Raw genomic sequence first — 26,921 nt, 5'->3', positions numbered from 1 at the left:
AAAAGCCTATCTCACCACTTGGCCTTCTGACTTGTAGTGAGAACTTCACAACTTATACATCCTGATGTTCATTTGGACACCCCTCACCCCGCTCCCTGTTACAAATTATTATGATGGCTGCAGTGAGGTGACCACGGCTTCCTTAAGATTTCAGACGAGTCTTGTCTGCACTGTAGCATTTGTCTCCATGTAGCATGAGGTCTCGACTTCAGAGAGGCTGGCCTTGAACCACAGAGCTTCCTCTTCCTAGCTCTGAGAACTCGGACACATTACATAACCTCTATGAGGCCCAACGTCCTTATCTAAAAATGGGGAAGATAAAGGCGGTAAAATCCATTTTAAAGTGTTTAGCACAGTGCCTGGTGCATAGTAAGTAAATGCTTGATACCTGTTAGCCGTTACTATTATTACTATTGCTGCCAGAAGAGAGCTATCGTTCTGCTCTTTGCAGCAAGAATTTCCTATAGCTCCCGCTGCTCCGATACAGCACTCTTTTTACCAACATTTTCTTTGAATTCAAAACACATCCAGAAGTCTTCTTAGCAGCCCTGAAGAATGTCTTGGCACAACTCATTGTACAGAGAATAGGTTCTGGAATCAGGCAGGCCAGGGCCTGAATCCCTGCCCAGCCACTTATCTGTTACAGCGTTGGACAAGCAACTTAATCTCTTGGTACCTCAGTTTTGTGGTGTGTAGTCTGGTGGTAATGGTTGTTTAAATCCAGGTATTTTGGTTGCCACGGGCAGAAATGAATCAAGTATAGGACCAGGACAAAGAGGGTTGATAGCAATCCTATAGAGATTTCACGGAAATAAACTGCAGTTCGGAGGGCTCTTCAGTGCTGATAGTAAGCAAGGTGGACGGACTTCCCTGGCGCTCCAGTGGTTAAGGTGCTGTGCTTCCAACGCGGGGGCACGGGTTCGAACCCTGGTCAGAGAACTAAGATCCCACATGCCGCACGGCCAAAAAAAAAAAAAAAAAGAGCCAACAGGTCTCGTCTGGCTCTGTCCACCTGGTGGACACCCGGTTCAGCCTTGGTCCCATCAGCTCAGATCACCTCGGCCGCAGGGCCTCTGCGCTGGGGCACTTTCTCTGGAAGAGGCAACAGGTAATGAAGCACAAGGAGGAGGATAAATAATGCCTTGTGGGATTGCTGGGAGGAGTCAGTGCATTACCATAGGGAAGCACCCAGCATGGTGCCTGGTACTAGTCAGTGCTTGCTAAGTATTTGCTCTGTCCCACCGCATCCCTAACTCCCTTCCCCAAGAGTAGACACTCCACTCCTAGAGCCATGGTACCAAAGATGGGGAGAGGAAGGAGCACTGATGTCACTTCCGGGTTAGAATTCAAAGGGAAAGAGATAGCTAAGTTTGGGGAAGAGAAAGAGAGGCCTTGAGAGGAGGAGGAGCTTCCACTTGGAGGCACATAGATTGTCTCCTCCGGTGCAGCTAATCACACTCACTTCCTTCTTTGAATTCCACCCGCTTGAGCTACATTTCACAGAAAACAGAGTCCTGCATGATAGGTCAAAAGGACAGTAACACGACTGTGGGTCTCCTTCAAACTCCTGCCGCTCTGTTCAGGCAGGTCCAGCATCAGCCATGCTGCCAGGACAACCAGGTAGCTACATCATCCAGGCCAGGGGGGTGTTGGGGAGAACACTTAGGGAAGCCTGCACGGGACGTCCCTTGATGCCCCCGAACCTTCAAGGCAGAGCCCTGGTCCCATCCAGAGGCTTCTATCCAGTACCCCAGGGGCCCTTGCTAATTTCATTAATAGACCTCCCTTCTCTTCTCGGGTTAGGTCAGAGGTTCTCAAACTGCTTTTCTGTTCACAGGCATAACCCACTCCCATCAGGAGCACCTGTTGTCCCCTGCAGTGATTCTCAGGCAGGTGGAGCTCTGCCTAGTAGAATCTCCCCACCTCTGAGTTTCTGATAATCCCTCCTGACCCTGTTAGAATGTAGCTCAGAGGTTGTTTTTCAATCAGTAAACATCCCTCAAGCACCTGTTCAGTACCTGGCCCTATGCTAGGAGTTGGTCTTCAGAGAAGGACACTGCCCTTGTCCTTCTGAAGCTGCTGGAGGAGATGGGCCAGGGCAGTGATGTTTTGCACGAGGCTATGGGAGAGCAGAAGAGACACCTGTGATGGGGTGATCTTGTTGCCTTCAAGGAACCTCTGTGGGTCTGGAGGTTCTTCCCAGAAACTGAGACTTAAAGGACATATAAGAGTTAGCTAGCTGAAGTGAGGGAAGCTGTATTCCTGAGTCCTGGGGGGCAGAAAGCTTAGCTTACCTGGAAATTGCAAGCTTTTGGGGTCCCTGGAAGGTAAAACTGCAGAGTATTTCTTCAAGGGAGGACAGACTCTTTCCCTTGATGCCAAGCTTGGCTGTGAGTGCCCTGGGGCCCCCAAGGTCATAGCCCTTTTAGTTCCCATGCAGCACCTTCCCAGGAAGCACTCTGTGCCAGTCCACAGTGGAGGGAAGCGGGGTGGTGGCAGGTCCCGATCCCACACAGCCACCTCTCAGGTTCAAACCCCTCTGGCAGCCCCTGTTTCCTTGCAGGCTATCGCTAATGGATGAGTCACTTTTCTTTGAAGCCTTCAGAAGACCCACTTACCCCAAGGAGGGTGAGGATTTCTGCCTGTCAAATTGTGCTGCTTTTCTGGGATGTTTACTGTGTCACAAACACCCCCATCTCTTCCTGTGAGGACACTGAGACGCACAGAAATGCAGCGACTTACCAGCAAAAGTTAGTGAAAGATGGAGTTAGGATTTTGACCCAGGTTGCTCCATCCAAGAAGCCCAAGCTTGTTCCACTCTGCTGCCCAGTCTCCCTAGAGCAGGGGTGCCCAACCTCCGGGGTCTAATGCCTGAGCATCTGAGGCATTTCTATAATAATAGAAATAAAGTGCACAATAAATATAATGAGCTTGAATCACCCCAAAACCATCACGCCACCCCTGGTCCATGGAAGAATTGTCTTCCAAAAAACCGGTCCCTGGTGCCAGAAAGGTTGGGGACCACTGCTAGAGCACTACAGGAGAAGTGAGTGGGGAAGTAAACCCACTCCTCTCAGTAGCAGGTATTGTTATTATTCCAGTTTCTTGGATGTGAACTGCAAATAAAAGAGGATAAGTGGCCTATGAGGGTCACAGGATGAAAAGTATAAGAGCTGCACTTTGAACCCAGGCTTGTCAGATTCCAGAGAGTGCGGTACTTACAGGCTAGGGGGCCAGATGTCCCGCTCACATTTGCGGCAAGTGCTGTGGTGCGCCGAGGGCTGAACCTCAGCCTGCCAGGGTTTGATTGCCATCTTCCGTATTCTCTCGAGACAGACTCACATCTAGGCTAGCCCTGATGTTCAATGCCAATCTAAGTCTGGACTCCCAATCGAATAATATCCTCTGAGGACTTCTTAAACATTGTACAATATGTACAGCAAAATTTGGTTATTAGCATTTTGAATACACGCACATATATATATGTATATATATATCATATATATATTTGTCATATTTAATCCAAATCCTTTACTCTGTATATATCTTTAAAGTAATAGAATGTTTGTAAATAAAGGTTTTTATCTTGCCCAAAGTCTATATATATACATACAAATATATATGGTTGCATTGCTTAACGGATCACCATCATTTGCATATAGTTTGTCTTCACTCACAGCTTTTTATAAACCCTCCTAGAATAAGAATCTTCTAGAAATAAGAAACACTACTTGTTATAAGTATAGACACCAAGACCCACTAATTCAAGATATTCTTGTGGAGGGGCCTAGCAATCTGTACCTTTAATAAGTACCCCAGATGATTGTTATTATCAAGAAAGTGTGGGTAGCACTGGCGTCTTCTGTGAAACTGAGTGATTAAGCACCGCCAGCTAAACAAGAGAAGAGGGAGACTCGTCCAAGCTGTGTGCCAGATGAGGCCTTTAAAAACACTATCTGGGGGCTTCCATGGTGGTGCAGTGGTTGAGAGTCCGCCTGCCGATGCAGGGGACACGGGTTCGTGCCCTGGTCCAGGAAGATCCGACGTGCCGCGGAGCGGATGGGCCCGTGAGCCATGGCCGCTGAGCCTGCGCGTCCGGAGCCTGTGCTCCGCAATGGGAGAGGCCACAGCAGTGAGAAGCCCGCGTACCGCGAAAAAAAAAACAACAAACCACTATCTGGGTACCCAATAGATGTCATCTTACTCTAAGTTTATAAAAGTTTACATCGTAGGAAGTCATTTTGCTACTTTTATTTGAGTTGAATATGCACATTTGGTTTCTCTAGGGGAAAGAACCCCAACTGTCATATTTCATCCAGCTAGAAAGTCTGTTACAAGTGAATGACCATATTTTTCTTCTGACCTTTGGAGCATTGCCTTGAGATTTTCCCAAGAAACTCAGTCAGTAGCCTAGTGCCAGGTTAGTGTGCTGGGGTTGCATGCCTCCATATCTGGCTCTCCAGATGGGCATTATTAACTGCATTGGATATTGGCAGAGAAAATGGGAGCTGGCTGAGAGAATTCTGGGATGGAATGTTCAGAAATAAATTTGTAGGACCTGCTGAAAATAAGTATAGTATATGCAGAATGTGCTGGGGATAAAGTGAAGGAGAAGATGAAGCATTCTCCCCGAAACCTTATTGTGCAAGAAACTACCTAAGATTCTGACAAGAGTTACACCACTTGCCCTTGTCCCCAACACACACCCACACACCCCGCCACACACACACACTCATACACACAATACACATGCATACACATGCCCACCCCCCCACATGTCCACACACACACAAGCACACACATACACACACATGCCCACATGCACTTGGGTCATTTTATCCCTCATTGGCATCCTCAGCTTCTTTCCTAGGGCCTTTGATATTCATAGCCTCAAAAATAGAGACCTGAAAACAATTACAGTTGATCCTTGAGCAACACGGGTTTCACCTAAACGGGTCCACTTATATACAGATTTCTTTCACTAAATACCTACTACAGTAATACATGATCTGAGATGGGTTGAATCTGCAGGTGCAGAACCATGGATTCAGAGGCCCGACTGTAAAGTTATATGCGGATTTTCAGCTGCACAGGTGGTAGGTGGCCCTAACCCCTGTATTGTCCGAGGGTCAATGGTGTTAACTCCAAAATGAAGAAAACTGAAACATCGACATGAGTAACTGCTTAGTTTAATGTAAAAATGTAACATTTTGTCACTTTATTATTAAATTTAGTATCCAAGTAGTCAACACTTGAAAATAATTTGTAGTATGTATTTTCTCATTTTGAAAGGATTCCCAAGTGTACATGATAGATGAGAAATCTTGTCAATAGTTAATTGAGTGACTTGTAGCCTCATTTCAAAAACAAAATTATAAAAATCCTTTCAAGATTCTTTTAAAGCAAGAAGTCAGTTTTTATGTGAGATGTAGATATATTTTAATATGGTTGGTATGATATGGGTTGAGGCCTCACCCACACATGCACACTCACAGAGTTCACCACTTCTGAATGCTATTGGGTAGGGCATACGGTTGGAGGAAAAGAAAATGTGCTGTTTAAAGTTGTGTCTTCAACAGTCCAAAGACTGCAAAAGGCTTTAGGGTCCACCCTGAGTCATAGGACCATTGGGGAGGGTGTGATCCACCCCTTGCTACACCAGGAACGTGTTTAAGGGACTTGAGAGTCATAGCTTCTGCTCTGGCTACACGCAGGTGAAACTGATGGAGAGCTTCTGCATCCAGTTGCACAGGCTGTGCATTGTGTAAGGGCCCCGCATTCCAAGGGGGCAATGTTCACACTGAGGACACTTACATTTAAATATTTATTATGACAGGGTTTTCACAGGTGCATTAAAGTGCTCTCTTCTAAGAAAGGTAGTGTGCTACCACGCTTTTTTGAAAGCTGGAAATCATTGGGTCTCAAAGATGATGTAGTACCTTTAGCACCAGGGCACTGCTTGGGCTGCAGCCTGGGCCGATGGAAAAGGCAGTGCTTCTACCTCTCCACTCATCTGTATCATCCCTTCACCGCAGGAAGTGGTGTCTTGACCTGAAGAGAATTGTTCCTCTCACAGGAGACTATGCCCCTACAGTGGTTCTCAATGCCCAGAAGCCACCGTGTCCTCTGCTGACCCTGTCCCTCCTCTGTGGGTCCCCAATTAGGCCCAGCAATCAGCCAAAAACACGGAATGGATCCACACAGAGAAACATTTCCGTGCCTCAGTCTCTGAAAAGGGGGAAAGAACAGTTGAGAAGCATTGTAATTCCCCACGGAGGCTCTACTTCTTCAATTAATTTCAGGAACTGTGTGTTCTCACCAACCTATTTTGGTCCCCGTCCTCCAGAGACCACTAGGCCCTCTGAGAGAGAGTCTGTCCCACTGCATGGGTCACCCTGAATGCAAACAGCTGCTTTCCCCATCTCCTTCCTCTTCCCCTACTGCCTCCCTAGGGACAGAACCCCAGGACCAGATTTAGATAGCAGAGAGCCCTGCTGTCAGTCACCCTCACTGGCCCTGCCCCTGGACTGCCTGGATTGCCTATCAATCTTTTCAGCCAACTCTTTGTAATTAATTCCACGTGGAAGTTCATCCACCGTAACTTAATTTTATCCTGAGCTTTCAATGGTCTCATGTACTTGCTCCCTCTGGTATTTGAAGGACTTAGTTCTGGAATCTAAATGACGTTTGTACCCATGTAGGAGAAGTCTGTGTTCCGATGGAGCCCACAATGTTTGCATGGAATTAACAAATGTCATTAAGTACTTGCTCTGTGCCAGTCAGAGCCCTTACCCTCCAGGGGCTCACAGATTAGAGGCAGTCAGCTGTCCCAACATCTAATGCAATAACCTGTGCTGAGTGTGTAATTGGTAGGGTTTCCTGTGGCAGCACAAAGAAGGGACTGGACACATTGACCTGGATAGTCGAAATAGCCTGAGTGTAGGGGGCTGGATGAAAAGAGTGCTGGGTATCTTCCATGTGCCCCGGGATGCCTCTCCACTCTCTCCCTACACTCTGTCCCACAGGCTGACCTCTATGGACTGTATCAACTGGCTCATCTTCCCTCCTGATTTCAGTTGGGTTTGGACAATTGGGGGCACTACAGATGTCAGGCAGCTGGAGGAGAATGGGGTCAGGAATTGATTTCTCTCCTTGACGGTTTTCTATGGGCTGGCAACATGTCTCCTCTGAAGGTCATGGCTCCTGCCAGGCAGCCCTCTTCACGCAGCTCCGTCTCTGGTTCCAGGAATGAGACTGGGGGTGGTGTAATGCTCGCCCTGATGTTACTTGCCCTGGGGTACTGTACTGTCCATCGTGCTCCCCTTCTCCACTGCCCACACCTGCGTAAATAGCACCTGTGTTTTGGTTTTGTAAATTTATTTATTTTTGGCTGTGTTGGGTCTTCGTTGCTGCACACGGGCTTTCTCTAGTTGCGGCAAGCGGGGGCTACTCTTGGTTGCAGTGTGCGGGCTTCTCATTGCAGTGGCTTCTCTTGTTGCGGAGCACGGGCTCCAGGTGCATGGGCTTCAGTAGTTGCAGCGTGTGGGCTCAGTAGTTGTGGATCACGGGCTCTAGAGCGCAGGCTCAGTAGTTGTGGCGCATGGGCTTAGTTGCTCTGCGGCATGTGGGATCTTCCTGAACCAGGGATCGAACCTGTGTCCCCTGCATTGGCATGTGGACTCTTAACCACTGCGCCACCGGGAAAGCCCAGCACCTGTGTTAAACTCTCCTCAAATTACTCAATTTGAGTGTGTCATCTATTCCTGTTGGGACTCTAACTGATATGAAGAGTATCCCCATCTATGTGAACTATGTGAGCCAGGAACTGAAGCTGCATAGTGCTTTAAGGAGGCTCTACCAAAATAGCAGTGTGCTCTGGCAGGAGGATAGAGGGAAATGCAGGAAGCAGCAGCTGGAGAGGTAACAATGCTAACAGCTGTTGCTGCTGTCCATGCACTTCTCTGAATGTTTGGGGCTTCCCAAGGGTCACCCCATTTAGTCCTCCCTGAATAAGGAGATTCAGTGTTATTACATTTCACAGGTGAAAGAGCTGGGCTTATTGAGTTTAAGTAACTTGGCCAAGGTCACTCAGCCAAGAAGGGGTGGAGCTGGGTGGGGACTCAGGCAGTCAGAATTCAGAGTCCATCCTCTCGTCCACGCAAAGGTGTTTGGACTTGATTCCACGGCAGTGCACGTCTGCCTACCTTTCCTGTCCACTCAGCTTTACCTTGTGCTGTAAACATCATTTCCCACAAAAGGACATCAACTTCTCCAATAGTTTCTTTCCACATAACTATGTCTTATTAAATCAAAACTTTTTAAAAAGATAAATTAATGTGGCATGAGCTTTCTTTATACTTATCAGCAAAATTAAACCCAATCCTGAGTAAGGATGGACATTCTGGAAGGGTAAGTGCAGCCTTGAATATGTGATATCTTTCAGTTGGGGTGGGTGCTTCTGTGTCCCTTGATAAATACTCGTTTTCTCAGAGCCCATTTAGGGATGGCTGCCTGATGACTTGACATGACTTCCCAGGAAACGGCAAACTGGGTCATACATTAAGCCACAGATCTTTGAGAAAAGTGATAATGACATGATATTTTAATGTTTACCTCTGCTCATGGTATTACCCATAGAATGGTGATGTAGCATTACACAAATACTTCTTTTCTCTGGGTTTTGTTCTTCCTTTAAAACGAGTATCGGGCTTTCCTGGTGGCGCAGTGGTTGAGAGTCTGCCTGCCGATGCAGGGGACATGGGTTCGTGCCCCGGTCCGGGAAGATCCCACATGCCGCGGAGCGGCTGCGCCCGTGAGCCATGACCACTGAGCCTGCGCGTCCGGAGCCTGTGCTCCGCAACGGGAGAGGCCACAACAGTGAGAGGCCCGTGTACCGCCAAAAAAAAAAAAACGAGTATCATTTTACAGCCGCTGTATATTTATTTAATGTTCCATGCCCAGATGTCCCATTTCTCCTGTTTTATGACATAAGAGCAATAAGATTTTTTAATACCATCCAGGAAAAGATGCTGATTGAATCCAGAAGAGGAAACACAGAAGGTTTTAAGAAAGAGAAGCTTTGTTTAGTGAGACGTTTTATCTCCTGGGTTAGAGCTGTCACATCAGTTAGTATTTACTACTTTTTGTCTACAGTTGTAAAGGAATTGATTCTAAATCTTCCAAGGGTATTATATAGGCTTTTAAAAAAGCTTCAGTAAGGTGTCAACATACTTTAAAATTCAAAGCAAAACAAAAAGACAAGAAGATGCTTCACTTTTTGCTCTTCAGGGAGCAATCTCATGGGAATCTGAAGGACAGCTGACAGTCAGTCTTTTCTTTATCTCTCAGCTTAACTGGAACACTTGGGGCTTAATATTTGCCAGCCCTAGCCCCTCAACAGTTTTTCTTTTTTGAAAATAATTAGAACCAGGAACAATTTACATCAGAGTTCTCAAGCATCAAGATGGTAAACATAGACACTTGTTGATTCCCAGACATAGGGTTCCCGAGTATTTGCGAGCTTAAGAGAGTGAACCTGTGATTCTTTCAATTTTACGTATTTTTCTCTTGGATCTTTGGTGCAAGTCCAAAGCCAAATTTTTTCTTTTAAGTGAACATCCTCAGAAATATGCCTGCCTTATGTTTCCTAACAAAACTTAAAATCTAATTGGGAAGGATCCTGTTTTCCTCTGTAACACTTACCTAAAATGAAAGTATAGAAGCTTTTAGATAAAGCAGCAAAAGCCCCTGGGTTTGGGGTCCCCCTTTGTTTGTTTTACAATTGCCCCAAATCTAGAATTTTTTAGGGAGCATGAAACATAGTTATATTTTGCTTTTTTAAAAAAAAAAAATATTCTTTAAATGATATGTCCATTTCCCTTTGGATTAAGTGAAAGTTCCAATACCCAGAACAGTAATAGTGTTGTAATACCGTAGGACATTTCACAGTTGTTAGAGCACTTTCTTTTCTTTTTATACCATCTCATTTGATCCTTATGACTTCCCCGATAAGACAGGCAAGGGAGGTGTTATTTAGTATGTGAGTTTTGAGGTTTAGACCAGGCTGAGATACTACAGGCCCCAGGAACAAGCAGCTCGCTGCTAAAGTTGACATATATTAATATTTATGTATATGGTTGAAAAACTTTTGTGGTCATCTTATTGTGACAGCCTCATGTTTTATATTTATTTTACCTGAAAGTGTGAGTTGCTCCACTCAAAGGATGAGGAAGGAGTGAACTTTGAGATTGGTATTAGAAAACAAGGCCTAGTTGAACTCTGCTTAATTCTTATTGGTGAGCTGAGTAGGCTGCCTTAGAAATGCATTTAAAGTGCAAACTCACATAAGCCTTTTACCTCAGAGCAGCTCCAGCCAGCAGTGCCAAAGAAGGGATCTGGGAGTGAACTCATCCATGTGAAAACACTAGGGGACAAACTTGCAGGCAGTTTTGTTCCATGTCTACCAGACCTTAACCAGCATGTCCAGAATGCTATTAAATTCCATCTTCAGTAGTTTATTTCCTGGGATGATGTAAATAAGGCTAATTTAAACATGTACTCAGTCATAAATACTACAGGGGTTTTTTCTTTTAAATAAAACAGCTTATGGAACTCGATATCAAAAAAAGAAACAATCCAGATAAAAAATGGGCCGAAGACCTAGATAGACATTTCACCAAGGAAGACATAGATGGCCAAGAGGCACATGAAAAGATGCTCAGCATCACTAATTATTAGAGAAATGCAAATCAAAACTACAATGAGATATCACCTCATGCTGGTCAGAATGGCCATTATCAAAAAAATCTAGAAACAATAAATGCTGGAAAGGGTGTGGTGAAAAGGGAACCCTCCTGCACTGTTGGTGGGAATGTAAATTTATACAGCCACTATGGAAAACAGTATGGAGGTTCCTTAAAAAACTACAAATAGAACTACCATATGACCCAGCAATCCCGCTACTGGGCATATACCCAGAGAAAACCATAATTCAAAAAGAGACATGTACCACAATGTTCATTGCAGAACTATAGACAATAGCCAGGACATAGAACCAACCTAAATGTCCATTGACAGGTGAATGGATAAAGAAGTTGTGGCACATATATATAATGGAATATTACTCAGCCATAAAAAGAAATGAAATTGAGTTATTTGTAGTGAGGTGGATGGACCTAGAGACTGTCATACAGAGTGAAGTAAGTCAGAAAGAGAAAAACAAATACTGTATGCTAACGCATATATATGGAATCTAAAAAAAAAAAATGGGACTGATGAACCTTGTTGCAGGGCAGGCATAAAGCGGTAGATATAGAGAATGGACTTGAGGACATGGCATGGGAGGGCGAAGCTGGGGCGAAGTGAGAGTAGTAACATGAACATATATACACTACCGAGTGTAAAATAGATAGCTGGTGGGAAGCAGCCGCATAGCACGGGGAGATCGGCTCGGTGCTTTGCGATGACCTACAGGGGTGTGATAGGGTGGATGCGAGGGAGGCTCAAGAGGTAGGAGATATGTGGACATGGGTATGCATGTGGCTGATTCACTTTGTTGTGCAACAGAAACTAACACAGTATTGTGAAGCAATTATACTCCAGTAAAGGTCTATTTAAAAATAAATAAATAAATGTTAAATGAAGCATAATGTATATTTAACAAGGCACATCTCATGCGTAGCTCAAGGACTTTTTACAAAGACCACACACCCATGTAACTACCATTGTAGATCAAGAAACAGAACAGCATTCCTGAAGCTCCCTCGATCCCCATTCCAATCACTACCTCCCCCTCCTCCCCAGAGATAACCTCTATCCTGACTTCTGTCACCAATGACTAGCTTTTTTGGTTATTTTTTTCCAGCTTTATTGAGATATAATTGGCAGATAAAGCTATAATATATTTAAAATATACGACGTGATGATTTGATACTGATAGACATTGTGAAATGATTATCACAATCAAGTTAATTAACTCATTCATCACCTCACATAGTTTCTTTAGTGGGAATTCTGCTTTCAGCAAATTTCAAGTACACAGTACATGTTAATAACTATAGTCACCGTGCTGTACATTAGATCTTCAGAACTTATTTATCTTTTAATTTTTTATTGAAGAATAGTTGATTTACAATGCTGTGCCAATCTCTGCTGTACAGCAAAGTGACTCAGTTATACACATACAGACATCTTTAGAACTTGTTTATTTTATAAATGGAGATTTGTACCCTTTGACCACCATCTCCCCATTCCACCTCCCCACCCCAGTCCCTGGCAACCACCAATCTACTCTTCATTTCTATGAATTCAGCTTTATTTTTTTTTTAGACTCCACATTTAAGTGATACCTTACAGTATTTGGTTTTCTCTCTCTGGCTTATTTCACTTAGCAGAATGCCCTCCAGTTTCATTCATGTTGTTGCAAATAGCAGAATTTCCTTCTTTGTTTATGGCTGAGTAATATTCATTGTATTTATATACCACATCTTCTTTATCCATTTATCTGTCATTGGACATGTAGGTTGTTTCTGTATCTTGGCTATTGTGTATAATGATGCAATGAACATAGGAGTACAGATATCCTTTTGAGATCCTGTTTTCATTTCCTTTGGATAAATATCTAGAAGTGTGATTGCTGGATCATATGATAGTTCTTTTTTAATTTTTTGAGGAGAGGACCTCCATGTTATTTTCCATAGTGACTGTACCAGTGTACATTCCCACCAACACTGCACAAGTGTTCCCTTTTCTCCACATCCACACTGGCTCTCTTATCTCTTGTCTTTTTGATAGTAGCCATTCTGTCAGGTTGGCTAAAAACCCAATAATAGGTGTGAGGTGATATCTCATTGTGGTTTTGATTTGCACTTCTCTGATGATTGGTGATGTTGAGCATCTTTTCATGTACCTCTTGGTCATTTGTGTGTCTTCTTCAGAAAAATTTATTTTCCTATTTAGACCCTTTAACCATTTAAAAAAAATTAGATTGTATGTTTTCTTGCTATTGAGTTGTAAGCATTCCTTATATATTTTGGATATTAACCCCTTATTGGATATAGGGTTTGCAAATATATTTTCCCATTCCATAGGTTGTCTTTTCATTTTGTGGGTTGTGAATATCCTCTTTTGTAAAGTGCCTAATCAAGATTTTTGCCCATGTTTTAAAGGTTATCTGCCTTTTTTATTGATTTGTAGGAGTTTTCACATATAAACCACGTATAAGTCTTTTGTTGGATAGATGTGATGCAGATATCTCCTAATCTATGTAGATGGAGGCTTTTTAAGAAGGGACTGAGAGTTCAGTATGTAGAAAATAGAACCAAGAGGTGTGCTCAGCTCTTAAGAAAGTGGATGTTTGAAGATAAATTAAAGGAAGAGCGACCTGGATCTTGTCCTTTTAAAATCTATTGGAACTTTCTTAAAGTAGAATTCCAAGAGTAGCTGATGCTGCCTCATGTACTTGATATAATTAGTCATTTTTTATTTGGCTGTTCTCTCGCAAGGTAAAGGAGAGTCATTAGTAACTGTTGGTATTCCAGTAGAATATTGTCACATACACTGATGTAGTACTGTGTAATTAAGTTAATACACATTTTAATACCTACTGTGGGCATGCACGGCGCTGGATGCGGGAGGTGCAAAGGTGGGTGTGCTGGCACCTCTACATGTAGTGAGCTTTTAGGAATCTTTCAGGATGCTTTTGTATCTGTTATCTTGTTTGAGCACATGAGGGTAAGGCGACCACCAGACTGGTAAAATAGAAATAATTTGTCCTTCTGTTTCTCAGACTTTTGACTCTCATATATTCACTGCCCTAATTCTGTTAACATCTTTATTTTCAAGAAATGCCTTTGTCTTATCCTGATAGCCCCACCAATTAATACCTGGAGAAATTCTCTTTGCTCAAAATGACTAATTTAAATAAAACATGCAGAAATTACTTATTTCTTAATATAATATAAGGAACCTACAATGAGAAAAGACCATAAAATAGAGATACTTTTCCCCTTGCTATTCGACAATACTCCTTAAACAATAGATATTAGTCAACTGAAATCATGCAGAATTTATTGAGGGCAAGTCTGACAAGGTATTATGTTATCCTAGACATTGAAGAGCTATAAAGGTATATAAGATGCAGCCCCTGCCCTCAAAGAACTAACACACTGGTGGTTGTAGTGGTGGTATCTGTGTGTGGAGGGAGAGTGTTAAGAAGGTAACAACATATACAGTGACAATGTGAACATAAAAACCCCTTACCAAGAGAGGAAGCCTAGGGCAGGAAGGGTTACTTTGGATTGATAACGGCAATGAAAAAAGAATTGTATTTGTTACGATAATGGAGCTGGTGCTACAGAACTAATCCCAAAGTGTACAATGGCTCAAACGTGGCAAGAGGTTATTTCTCAGTCATTAGAAGTTAAAAACAAGTGTTCCTGATTGGTGACTAATTCTGCTCCAAATGGTGATTCAGAGATCCAGATCCTTCCAACTTGTAGGTCCACCATCTTCAACATGTGGCTTCTAGGATTGCTGGGCTTGTCCACATTAGACTGGCAGAAGGAGAAAGAGCATGGAGGATGGGAAATTTTAATAACCAGATTTGAAAAGCGTGTGCATTGTCTCCACTGGGGTTCCGTTGGCTAGAACTCAGCATGTGGCCACAGTGAACCTCGTGGGAGGTTGGGAAGTGTAGTCCAGCTGTGTGTCCAGGAAAAGATACTTTTGTTGACCACTAGCAGCCTTTGCCACAGGATTCATGATGGCAGGGCATTTAAGATAGGTTTTGAAGCAAAGTGAAGTATTTTGAGAGAGATTGGAAAGGAGGATTAATCCAGGTAATATGAAAAGCATAAAGAAGGACTTGTAAAAAGCAACAACAACAATGCAAGAGCATATTTAGAAAATAAGAGATGGTTCAGTTTTTAGCAGCATATGGGGAGTATCATGGGAGAAAGTATTGGCAAAATAGGTTGAGGCTGTTTCCAACCTGAAGCCACATTTTTAGAGGTTTTAAAATCCACACTAAGAAGCTTATATCCACCATGTTTTTTTTTGTTTTGTTTTTGTTTTGTTTTTTTTGCGGTACGCGGGCCTCTCACTGTTGTGGCCTCTCCCATTGCGGAGCACAGGCTCCGGACGCGCAGGCTCAGTGTCCCTGGCTCATGGGACCTAGCCGCTCCGCGGCATGTGGGATCTTCCTGGACCGGGACACGAACCCGCGTCCCCCACGTCGGCAGGCGGACTCTCAACCACTGCACCACCAGGGAAGCCCACCATGGTTTGTTTTGTTTTGTTTTGTTTCAGCTACCAAGGCTCACTCCCATCTGCAGGAAAACTGTGGCCCAGATTCATTTTCTTTCTTTTCCTTCATATGCTGGTCTTTCCTAGAAAGTGAGTTTTGTTTGTCTCTGACACATGGTGGTGGTAGTCGAGGAGAGGGGTGCAGACCCTCAGCATGAGCTGCTTCATTTTTAGCTTTTGTACCAGAGACTCCACCGGGGCCTCCTGCCAAAAACCAGTCTAGAGCCTGGTATCTGCTGAATGTTATGCTTGGGATGGGTCCCAAGTTCAGTAGAAGGAGAAGGGAGGGGCATTCCTTTCTGACTGTAGGACACATCAACTCATGCTCAGGATCCGGGAATTTAATTACCCATATTGTTATCTTAGCTTGTACAGCTGCAGATGTGGCTCATAGTCATAAAAGTATCCGGTCCTTTAAAATCCAGCCTCAGCCTTCAGCCTGATGACCTCGTGACAGTGGTCAGCTGAGAAGGGTGGAGCTGGGGAAATCCTCTCCCCTCCTTTCAGTTCTGCCAACTTGGCTTTGAACCAACAAGAATGTTTTGGCCAGAGAATATATATCCCCACACCCTCTAGCCTCTCTCTTACCCTCACCTCTGCCCCATGTTGCATATTCTATTTCGTAATCTTATGCGTTCATTTTAGCTAAATTAATTTTGACCCCGGCTTTATTATGTGCTGCCCTAGAAGGCTTCAGTGTGAATGATTTCTCCTTCCTTGAGCTTCTGACCTTAAATTAATGGCTGTGAAAGCTTACCTTTGCTCTCCAATTTGGAGAGGATTTATTTCATTATTCCTACCAGGATGTAAACATGATTGTATATCTTTCTTAGACTACTGAGGAAAAGAGAACCTTTGATGTAACACCCAAGCATCCAAAAGGTGCTTGTTTTCAAAGCAAACTTTTTTTTTAAGACATTTTTTTTTAAGTTGAACCTTTATTTATTTATTTATTTATTGGCTGCATTGGGTCTTCATTGTTGCGCGGGGGCTTTCTCTAGTTGCAGCGAGTGGGGGGCTACTCTTTGTTGCGGTGCATGGGCTTCTCATTGCGGTGGCTTCTCTTGTTGTGGGCTCTGTGGGCTCTAGGTGTGCGGGCTTCAGTAGCTGTAGCACGCGAGCTCAGTAGTTGTGGCTCGCGGGCTCTAGAGTGCAGGCTCAGTAGTTGTGGCATATGGGCTTAGTTGCTCCACGGCATGTGGGATCTTCCCGGACCAGGGATGGAACCCATGTCCCCTGCATTGGCAGGTGGATTCTTAACCACTGTGCCACCAGGGAAGTCCCTCAAAGCAAACTTGAAAGAGACTTGGCACACAGTTTTTTCAAGATTGTGAGCACATTAATTACATTTGGGTTCAATGGAAAGAGAAGTGTTATGTTCCTCTGGCAAGAGTTCTAGATATTTTTTCCTCTAGGTGGCCACAAAACAAACCTAAAGAAATCACTATTACATCGTGTCCTTTGTCCTATGTGTATTTTTCTTCCTCTTCTTCACCGAGATACCCTCACTGGTTCCTCTCCATGGTCACCTTCTGCACCTATAGTCATCAAAGGACTAAACCTTGCTGGTGGCAGGCATTTGATGTTTTTCTCTTTGGGTTGCCTCCATGTGGGGCTGATGAAACTCTTCAGGCCAGTGTCTGTGGCAGCAGCTCATTCCCCAGCCAACTTTGAGGTTTGTATATGTCTTGAAGCACTAAAACATTTGGGGAGACAGCATGGTGTAGTGGAATGGAACATGGACAGAAATTAAGCAGACTTGGGTCCAGAATCTAGCTTTGCCTCTTATCTCTGTGAGATCTTGAACAAAATACTTGACCTTCTGGGTCCTCTGAGCCTGAGTTTTGACAGTAAAGCTTAGTTTTAGCTGTTTTTTAATTTTATCTAAATGGAACTGTATAGTGTGTATTCCTTTGATACTGGTTTCTTTCACGTGATATTATGTTTGTGAGATTCATTCAAGTTGTTGCATGTAGCACTAGTTTGTTCACTGAAATTTATGCTATTGCATTATATATTGCAAATCATTTGTCCCTTCTACTTTGATGGACTTTTGTTTCAGTTATTACCAATTGTGATTCTATGATCATTTTTTAAAAAATCTTGTATACATACTCTGTTGAGTAATGTCACCTGCTGGGCTCCCCAGGAAGCAGCTCTGAGATAGATTCGCTTGCAGGAACTTTATTCCTTTCTGCCATCAAGATCAAAGTTTCCTTCAAGAGCAATACCTATGGGGGAGTGAGGAAGGAGGATCAGACAGAGAAGTTGGAGCTGAAATGGCCCTACAGAGTTGTGCCAAATAGGGGCAAGAAGCCTAGACCTTTATACATCTCTCATTTGCCAGGCATTGGATGTGGATTGACCCAAGGAAGGGAGCATGATTTTGAGTGAGACATCTCTCTTTAGCAGAGCGTGGGGGCCACATCCGTGAGCTGTCACCATTCCTAGAAGCCATCAACATTCCTAGAAGCTGGTAGAGTGTTCCAGTCCTAAAAGTCCTAAAATGTGTGTGTGTGTGCGCGTGTGCGTGTTGGAGGTGAAGCTGAGCAGTGTACCACAGTGTCTACTACATCGTTAGCATTAACTTCTAGGAGTTGAATTGCTGGTTCATAGGATATGTGTATATTCATCTTTAGTAGATACTGTCAAACAATATTCCGAAGTGTTTGCACCCAAATACCACCTTAATTTAAATTCTGAGATTCCCCAACTGGGATCTTACCACCAAGATAAAGGAATATATATAGAAGTGAAACATAAATGTGAGAATATGCTATACATTAACTGAACATCTTCTATATTATGGGGAAAGCAAAATTGAGTACCATTGGAATAGGCTATTTATCATTCTCTACCTTATGGCTTGACATCTTGAAAACTGTCCATGTTGTTCGGGATGTTCTAAAATCTAGTTATGGCAGTAACAGATCTTAAAGACTTCCTTATGTGCTGAGGAAAAAAAAAGGAAAGGAGAAATATGAATTAACTGTTGCCTCGAATTTCATTTTTCAGAGTGGCCAAATCAATGAAGGTCCCTGTGTATGAGACCCCAGCTGGATGGAGATTCTTCTCAAATTTGATGGACTCAGGCCGGTGCTCTCTGTGTGGAGAAGAGAGCTTTGGCACTGGTAGGCTTTATTGGGTTGGTGTTACTGGAGAGGGTGGCTGCAGAACTCTGTGACCCTAGTTTGGGGACCTGTGAGTCCACTGTGAATGAAAGGCTGGTGAAAGAGTTAGAGGCCAAAAAAAAAAAAAAAAAATCAGAGAAACCTAGTGGGATATGTGCTATGACACCTTCACGTCTTCTGCCCATTTCTTCTTCTTTTTAGAGAGAGAGAGAGAGAGAGAGGAAATATATCAGATTCCCATGTGTTCATCACATAGTTTCAACCATCATCAACTCCTGGTCAATCTTACTTTATCTCTACCTTCATCCACAAGAGGAGCCCTCCCCTCTGATTATTGTGAAGCAATCCTTAGTGTGAATCTTATAAGTATAAGGGGTACTGAGGGAAAAAAAGAAAAAATATATATTTTATATATATATATATATAACTGTAGTACCATTATCACACCTAAAATGTTAAAAAAATAATTTCTTCTTTCACTATTTTAAAGATGTCACACCATTGTCTTCTGGCTTGCACAGTTTCCAAGAAGTCGGCTCTAATTCTTACCACCATTGCTCTGTATTTAAATTTCGCCTACTTTCCACCTCTGGCTGGCTTCAACATTTTCTTTTTATCTTTTGTTTTTAACGTTTAATAAAATGTATAGGTACATGTATTTTTTTTTTTTAAACCCTGCTTAGGATTCTTTGAGATTCTTGGATCTGTTGTTTGTTGTTTTTCATTAATTTTAGAAAATTCTCTGCCATTATCTCTTCTAATATCTCTCTTTCCTTATTCTCTCCTCTCTTCTGAGACTCTAATTACATAATGTTAGATAATTTGTGACCATGTGTTGTCTCAGAGCCCTTACATGCACTATTTGGTTTTGTTTACTCTTTATTCTTTTTGTGTTTCAGTCAAGATAATCTCTATTGGCATATCATTAATTCTTTCCTGAGCTGTGTCCAGTCTTTTGCTGAGCCCAGTGAAGGATTTCTTCATCTCTGATATTGTAGTTTTTATTTCTAGTATTTCTCTTTGACTCTTTTTAAATAATTTTCATCTTTTTGATGAAATTCCTGATCTGTTTATGTCTGTTGTTTATCTTTTCCATTAGATCATTTAACATATTAAACATAGTTATTGTAAACTTTCTGTCTGATAGTTCCAATAACTGGTTATTTTCTAACTCTAGTTCTGTTGATTGCTTTGTCTTTTGATAAAGCAATGGTTTACTCTTTCTTGATTTTTGCATGTCATAATTTTTCATTGAATGCTGGACTGTATGTATATAAGAACAGTAGAGACTCAGGTAAATAATATTTATACACAGAAATGGGCATACCTCTTCTTCTCTCAGGGCATTAGTGTGCAAAGTTACATTAAATATAGTCAGGAGTTGAGCTGGGTTTGGATTTTATTGTTTCTGTTATAATCTTTAGTATATCAATGTACCACAGGCTTCAAATTCTTCTGGTAGTGGGATATTTTTACTATGTACTGAAAGTGATGATGGGGAGATGGAGGAGATTTTTCAGCATTTCTGTTGCATTCACAGGTTTCAGCAATTACTGCATGTCTGTGAGACAAAATAGACCCCTATTATTAGGTACTTGACCCTTTTCTAGTGGCAGCAGGTCTGTTTAGTATTGGTGTAGGATTCTGGGCCCAAGGTTTCCTACTCTTTGTCCAGGGACAGAGAGTTTTTACTTCAACCCCTATTTCAGAAGCAGTGGACCTCTGCCTGGATCCTAGGGATGAGAAGGTTTGAAGCTCAATCATCCAGGAGCTTAAGGCTTTTGTTTCCTATGAAAGAAATGTTTGGGGAACTAGAAGGGTTTCAGGCTTATCTCTTGGCAGGAGTTGGTCATTTCCTGCATGTCAGCACCACCAAGTCTCTCTCTTTTTCCAGTCTTTCTTGTGAGTACCCAGTGGAGCCTATGGGAAATAACTTGGAATGTGCCCTTCATATCTGGGACTCCAAGCAATTTAAAACTATCATAATAGGCTATACTTGGCCTTTAAGAATGTTTAAAACTCTTATGTGACTTCTTATTATTCACTTGTATGGAAGCATCCTCTTTCTCCTGTGCTCTGCTAAAGGTGAGATGGTTTGTGTCCTGTCTTGCCTTGAGACTCTTTGGAATTCACTTTATTTCCTGTGACCTCAGATTTTTTTTTTAAAGTTATGCTGTAGTTTCCTGGCCTTTTCTTATTACTGGGATGGGAGTGACATTCTCTTATAGATTTGCACATCCTAAACAGAAGTGCAGAAGTGGAACTCCAAAAGTAATTTCTTAATAATTTCTCCTATTCTCAACATTTCCCTCGATAAATTTTTACAATTAGGATCCAAAAGATCTTACATCATAACTCATTGATACCTCTTAAGTCTCTTTTAATCTGCATTTCTCCCCTCTACCTTTTCTCTTTCTAATTTATTCATTGAAGAAACTGGGTCGTATGTCCTATAGAGCTTTTAACAGCTTTGATTTTAATGTTAATATCTTCATTTTCCTTTCTAATTTGTTTACATAACATATAAACATATAACAGATAAAGAAAAGCTATTGATTAATATGCCTTTTCTCTGGTTCACAGCCACCTTAACAGATTCTATCATTAATTATGACATTTTCTTTTCTAAAAAGTCTACATTTTTAGGTATACAGTCATATAATTTATGACTAAAGATTTTTTGTGTTTTCTAATATTTAGATCTTTTATTTCATATTCTTATGGCACTAGCTGCAATCTTCAAAATAATATTAAATAACAATTGTGATAGTTCATGATTTTAATGGAAATCAATTCAGTATTTTACCATCTATTTTGATGATTTTGTTTTAATATTGGTAAAATCCCTATCATGCTTATGTAGTTTTTTTTCCTATTCTAATATTTCTTAGAATCATATTATAAATGGCTGATGGAAGGTGCCCTTTCAGAATCAAGTGATATATTAATGTTTTTTCTCCTTTATTATGTTAATGTAATGAAATACGATTGATTTGCTGATACCAAACCATCCTTGAATTCCTAAGAATAAGTCTTATTTGGTCATGCTTAAACAGATTGCAGTAAAACCACTCTAACTAGTCATAATGACAGCATTTCAGGCTATGTCAGGGTTCCGGAAGGAATTTTCTCCTGGGAAATTTTCTCCTTTTACCAAAATCAGCTAGACGCTAATAGCATTAATGGTGCAGAAGGGTTGACAGGCACCTTTTTCTCCTTGGAAAAAGAGAGATCATATCAAGCTCTCTCAATTACTACTGTTTGATCTCAGAACTTATGGATGGCAGGTCTGCTTGGGATAGTTGAAACTGTTATACTTTTTCTCTGCTGAGGCCCTAAAAATAGGTGTTCTGTGTATCCTTTTTGGTGTTCTGTGTGTCTAAACCAGTGACTGTGACTCAAAAAATCAGGGATTGTATATTGTATATAATAATTCTCCCTGCTGGTTATTAAAATAACACAAATCTAGCAACTGGAATGGAAACTGATAAGTCCAGGTTATCTCTCTCTCTCTCTCTCTTTCTCTCTCTCTGTCTTTATAAACATTTGTTGAGTGCTTACAATAGACCATAAGTTTATAGTCTTTAAAATTAAAGGATAAAGTACTTACAGAGTACAAGGCACTGTATTGGATGGTATGTAGAATACAAAAAAGACCATAGCCTTAAGAAATTCAAGATCTTTAGGGTACATAGTTAGAAAGATGCACAGGTGAGTTTTCTACAAAGCAGAAACTTTAAAGTTCCACAATAGAGGAATAGAAAAAGTGCTGTGGGAGATGAGAAAAGGAGAAAGTGGTTTGGAACTGGAGGCTCAAAGCAGACTTCCTGGAAGAAATGGAATTTGCGTAGTTCTTAAAGAATGGGAAGGATTTGCACACATAAAGATGAAAGGACAGAGCCTTGTCAGATGGGGGCAGCAATATCAAGAAAGGAATAGAAGTGGGAGAGTAGGGGCCATGTGTTGTAAGTAGCCAGCTGTTCAGTTTGTCTAGAGAAGTATTTTCCGAACATGAATCAAGACTAATTTGGGGTCATGAGGTTGGTATAGTCGTGAACAGCTTTTTAAGAAAACATAATAGGCTAGAAACTATCAGAATGCATTGTATTTAGGAAAGGTAAATGTTATTTTGAGAAATATTTATATGTAAATATGTGCACAGGTATCTACGTGTTTGCTAGATCTCACAGTAAAATGTATTTATTGTGGGTCATGGCCAAAAGACTGAAAAAGACTGGTTTATATCAGGGGTTGGCAAACTTTTTCTGTAAAGGGCCAGATAGTAAATATTTTAGGCTTTGTGAACTGAGAGGCTATGTACGGTCTCTTCCACAATTACTCAACTCAGTAACTGTAACACAAAAGCAGCCATAGGCAGTACATAAATGAGTATGGCTGTGTGCCAATAAAAGTTTACTTACAAAAATAGGCCTAAGTCCAAATTCGGCCCATGGGCTGTAGTTCCCTAACCTCTGACGTATAGCGTAGGGTAGAGAAGGGAGTATCAAGAAACAGTCTTGGAAATACCAGTGGGGAGGGGCTCATTTCTGAAGCCCTTTGCCTGCCTAGCTTAGACGTTGAGACTTGACTCAACTGGAAGTAGGAAACCATGGTCTTCCCGGGGGGAGGTCTGCTTGCAGCCACTTTCCAGCAAGCTTTGCTTTCAGACTGTTATGCTGAGTGCCACATGTGGGCTGGACTAGAAGGGACTTCTAAAAGCCTCTCGCTGTTGTATTTGCTTTGCCATTTTCCTTTCAAGGAGCACAAGAGATTTTCCAATGTGTAGAGCTCTGAAGGTATTGCCCACCCCCACCATTCTTCAGGTTCTGGTGACACTGGCCTGATGCGCCAGGTGAAGCTCCTGAACCCAAGAAGTAGTTAAGTGACTCACCCAGGGCCCCAGAGCCTGGAAAAGGCCTCCACTTGAATTAAATTACAGTTGAACTAAAAGGTCTCCTGCCCTACGGTGTATGCTGCTTTCCACTGTGCCGATCAGTCTTTCCGATGAAAGCAATGGCTAATTCCATCTCTCCAGCACCCGACAGTGAATGACTGTTAGAAGGCCTGAGGAACTGGACCACTCAGTCTTGGAAGGAAAAAGTGGATTCATGCTGTTCCTCATTAATGCCGGTTCTTGGAGAGGCACTGAGCTGAATGTGTAAGAATCACCTGGGAAGCTTGCTAAAAATATAGATTTTTTCTATCCTATCCTTGCTTGGAATCCCTGGCAAGGTGGAGCCTGAGAGTCTGCATTTTAAATAAGTATCCTCATGTAATTCTGATGAGCAGTCAGGAGTAGGAAACATTACTCTAGTGAAAACCAGTATTTGTTTTTCATCAGGAAAGGTAGAAAGAGTGTGTCTGAGATGCCACCCCAAGTTCGGTTCAGGAAGTCTAGAGGCCTGGAATGTGAAGCTGATGATTACGTTCAAGACCCTCACCTGCCACCTACAGACAAGCCACATGGTCTCTCTGACCCCTTACAATTCCAGCCTGTAAAAGTCAGCTGATCACAGGAGCTCCCCATCTGCCTTGGGATATAGTTCTCAAAACCAAGTGGGCTAATTAAGGAAGGAGAAAGCAGAGAGATGGCAAGATTTTAGACCTGAGACTAGGGAGACGCTTCTAAAACTTATCAAAGCTTTCTCTAGTGGAGGCCTTTTTGAGTGCCCCTGGGGCATGGAGCTGTGTACCAACTAGGAAAGCATAGTTTAGTGCCAAGAAACCTTGAAAATATGGATCTGCCTCAGGCTCAGGAATGCCAAGCTTTTTGCCCAAGAGATGAAGGATATACCCTGAGTGGAAATTTCCCTCAGGGGAAAATCAGCCGGCATCTTGAGCTCCCAGAACTTTCCAAGGTAACAAGCTGGTGATAGGATCAGAGTTCAGGCTTCTCTCCTGTGGAAAGGTGCAGGTCCTGGACAATAGGGAGCCTATATTTATTGCTCTGTCAAAGAACCAAGGTCATTTCAGAAGCCAAATCATCTTTTGTGCTAGAGCCAGATATTCATCCACTTCCTGGGAAGGGCTTTGGAAAACTCTTTTCCGAGAGAAAGGAGAACATTTTACAAATCCTTTAACAGAAGAAAGCTGTTCATCTAAATGGCATTCTGGCTAACTCTCTCAAGTTCCAAATTGGAAGGAATCTGGACTTGTTCCCATACACAAAAGGGGATGTACTAAAATACTAAAACTAAGAGCTAAAAAACCAAAAACTTTGAGGTTTGGGGGCAATTTCTTGATGATGCTCTATTGGTTGCTATCATTGTCATCAGTTTCGTAAGAAGTCATACCATCTGGGCAGTGTATGAATTATCACGCCAAAGCTTGTCCCTTTACAGGTAACATAAAGAATTGCTCTGTTTGTGAATGCCTGGAAGACCTCCAAGCTGATCACCATCTTGAGTATTACTATTACTTTTGTTATGTATTTTTAAAAAGTTAATGTCAGTAGCCATATAAATTTGCCAAATAAAATCAGGCAATACAGCAGTGTTTTCTCTTTCCAAGAAAGTGCTCTCTGTTGAGTTCCTCACAATAATAACAATTATCTTTTTAAATGAGCACTTAGTATGCACTGGGGGCATTGCTAAGCCTTTTGTATACCTCCATCTCTTTCTGGAAATTTGGAATTGAATCCAGGTCTCCTGGCACCAACATGACTTGTCCCTCATTGTCACACCAACTTTTTTCACTGTGAACTCTGGTGCTCTTGACCTTGGCAATTTTTATATCTCTCCAGTCTCTAGCACAAAAGGAAGAGGCCCAGAGTATGTATGTGTTTCATTCACAGGAAATCTCGAGTATCTTTCCAGTCTTTTGAGATTTTTCTGGATCCCTCTGCTTGCCATGCAACCGTAAATGCCCTGAGGACAGGGGCCATGTCTCTCTTGCTCAGCTCTATTTCTTATATATATATGATAGGCTTTGAGTGATTGTGGGTTGGATGGAAGGATGGAAGGAAGGAAGGAAGGAAGGGAGGGAGGGAGGGAGGAAGGGAGGAAGGGAGGAAAGGTGGATGGAAGGTAGATGGATGGAAGGAAAGAAGGGAGGAAGAAACAAAGAATTTCCATTTTGGTATTTCTTCTTTGCATTGTTAGTAGTTATATTTTTATCATTCTTGAGTGGTTGTATTTCTGGAAATCTGGGCATTAGGGTATCCCAAGATTTGGGAGAATTCATGAAAACAAAACCACATAAATATAGACCGGTTGGTAGGCGGTGAGGAAGGATTTTATGAATGATATTAAAATTGGAATTATATAAAATTTTGAAATAAACTTTTGGTACTTTCAATTATCACATCATTATTAGCACAAATTAATAGCGAACAAAGTGCTTCTAGGAAAATTCATTCCCAAGACCTGTGTTAATGAACAGATTAAAAAATTTAAATCCTGTTAAGTATTTATAATTCATTTTATTAACGTATTTATTTCCCGGGGGGGAGTGGAGGCTGCTGACAATTACCTGTAAATAGCCGTGTTCAATAGCGGCCAGGTTCCAGCTTTAGTGATCTTTTGTATATAAAGATCTTCTTACAGCCTTTAGCAGAGACATTCTCTGCTCTATTGTCTTATGGTTCATATTACTGACTTACTCTCTGGTTGCTTTGTGAATGGACATTTTATTTTCCGTAACAGTTAAACAGTATATAACGCTTTCAAGTTCCATACCTGCTTCTTCATCTGTATTTCACACATGAACTATGTACATCCTAACTCAAGATTAGGTTCACAGGAGTGCTGTTGAATATTGAATAGGTTTAACTGTCTCTTACTTATACAGTTATTTTTATTTAATGCCAGATTTTTTTAAGGTACAATAAAGGAAAGCTTTAGTTCATTCCCTATTTAGATAATCATTAACTCTACATTTGGCAGTTTTCACATCTGTCCAGTCTCTAGGCCAGAGAAGGAGGCCCATATATCTGTGAGTTTCAGATTATTGAGGTTCTACCACATTTCTTTCTCTTATTTCTGGCCGATTTGTGTACATTTGGCTGGGTAGCAGATGTGACGTGAGGAGGCTGTGATGACAGCATTATCAGCACAAGGAGAGCAATTTCTCTGCTGGGCAGGTTGAAACAGGCTGTGTGCACATGTGCAATTCAATCTAGGCTGGGCCAGAGCACAGAGGTGCTGTGCTTGACACTCCCCAAGAGCCTCCTTGTAAACTCTGAAAACTGAAACTCTCCTCTGGACCCTCTACAAACTCTCAACCCCTGTGCTGGGCAAGAGAGCTCCCACCTGGAGTGGAAAGAATGTCTCCATCAAAAACAAAACAAAACAAAACCTTTTCTTGGGGTCGCCACAGTTCCAGTTCCACTGACCCTTTCAATGATGAAAAGTGGCAAGAGGGGTGTTGTGTGACACCAAAGTGTGGAGCAGAAAGAAAGGAATGGGGCCTCCCTCTGAGGCTGTGTCCACACTTACCCGTGCATGCTGGGACTGGGAATCCTGGGAAATCATTCTTCAATCTTCACGG

General features: G+C 42.1%; 1 protein-coding gene across 1 annotated transcript in view; it reads left to right on the top strand.

The window, feature by feature from the left end:
* The window catches only part of PGM5 (phosphoglucomutase 5), a 190,735-nt gene that overhangs the window by 98,577 nt on the left and 65,237 nt on the right, over positions 1-26,921 (top strand). The window contains exon 7 of the mRNA XM_067744220.1: positions 18,319-18,434. Coding sequence (XP_067600321.1) covers positions 18,319-18,434 — 116 coding nt within the window. The remainder of the gene's footprint in view (positions 1-18,318; positions 18,435-26,921) is intronic.

The sequence above is a fragment of the Pseudorca crassidens genome, chromosome 7 (genome assembly GCF_039906515.1).
Source record: "Pseudorca crassidens isolate mPseCra1 chromosome 7, mPseCra1.hap1, whole genome shotgun sequence".
NCBI classification, from domain to species: domain Eukaryota; kingdom Metazoa; phylum Chordata; class Mammalia; order Artiodactyla; family Delphinidae; genus Pseudorca; species Pseudorca crassidens.
The sequence above is the reverse complement of the archived record's forward strand: the minus strand, read 5'-3'. Positions and strand labels throughout refer to the sequence as shown.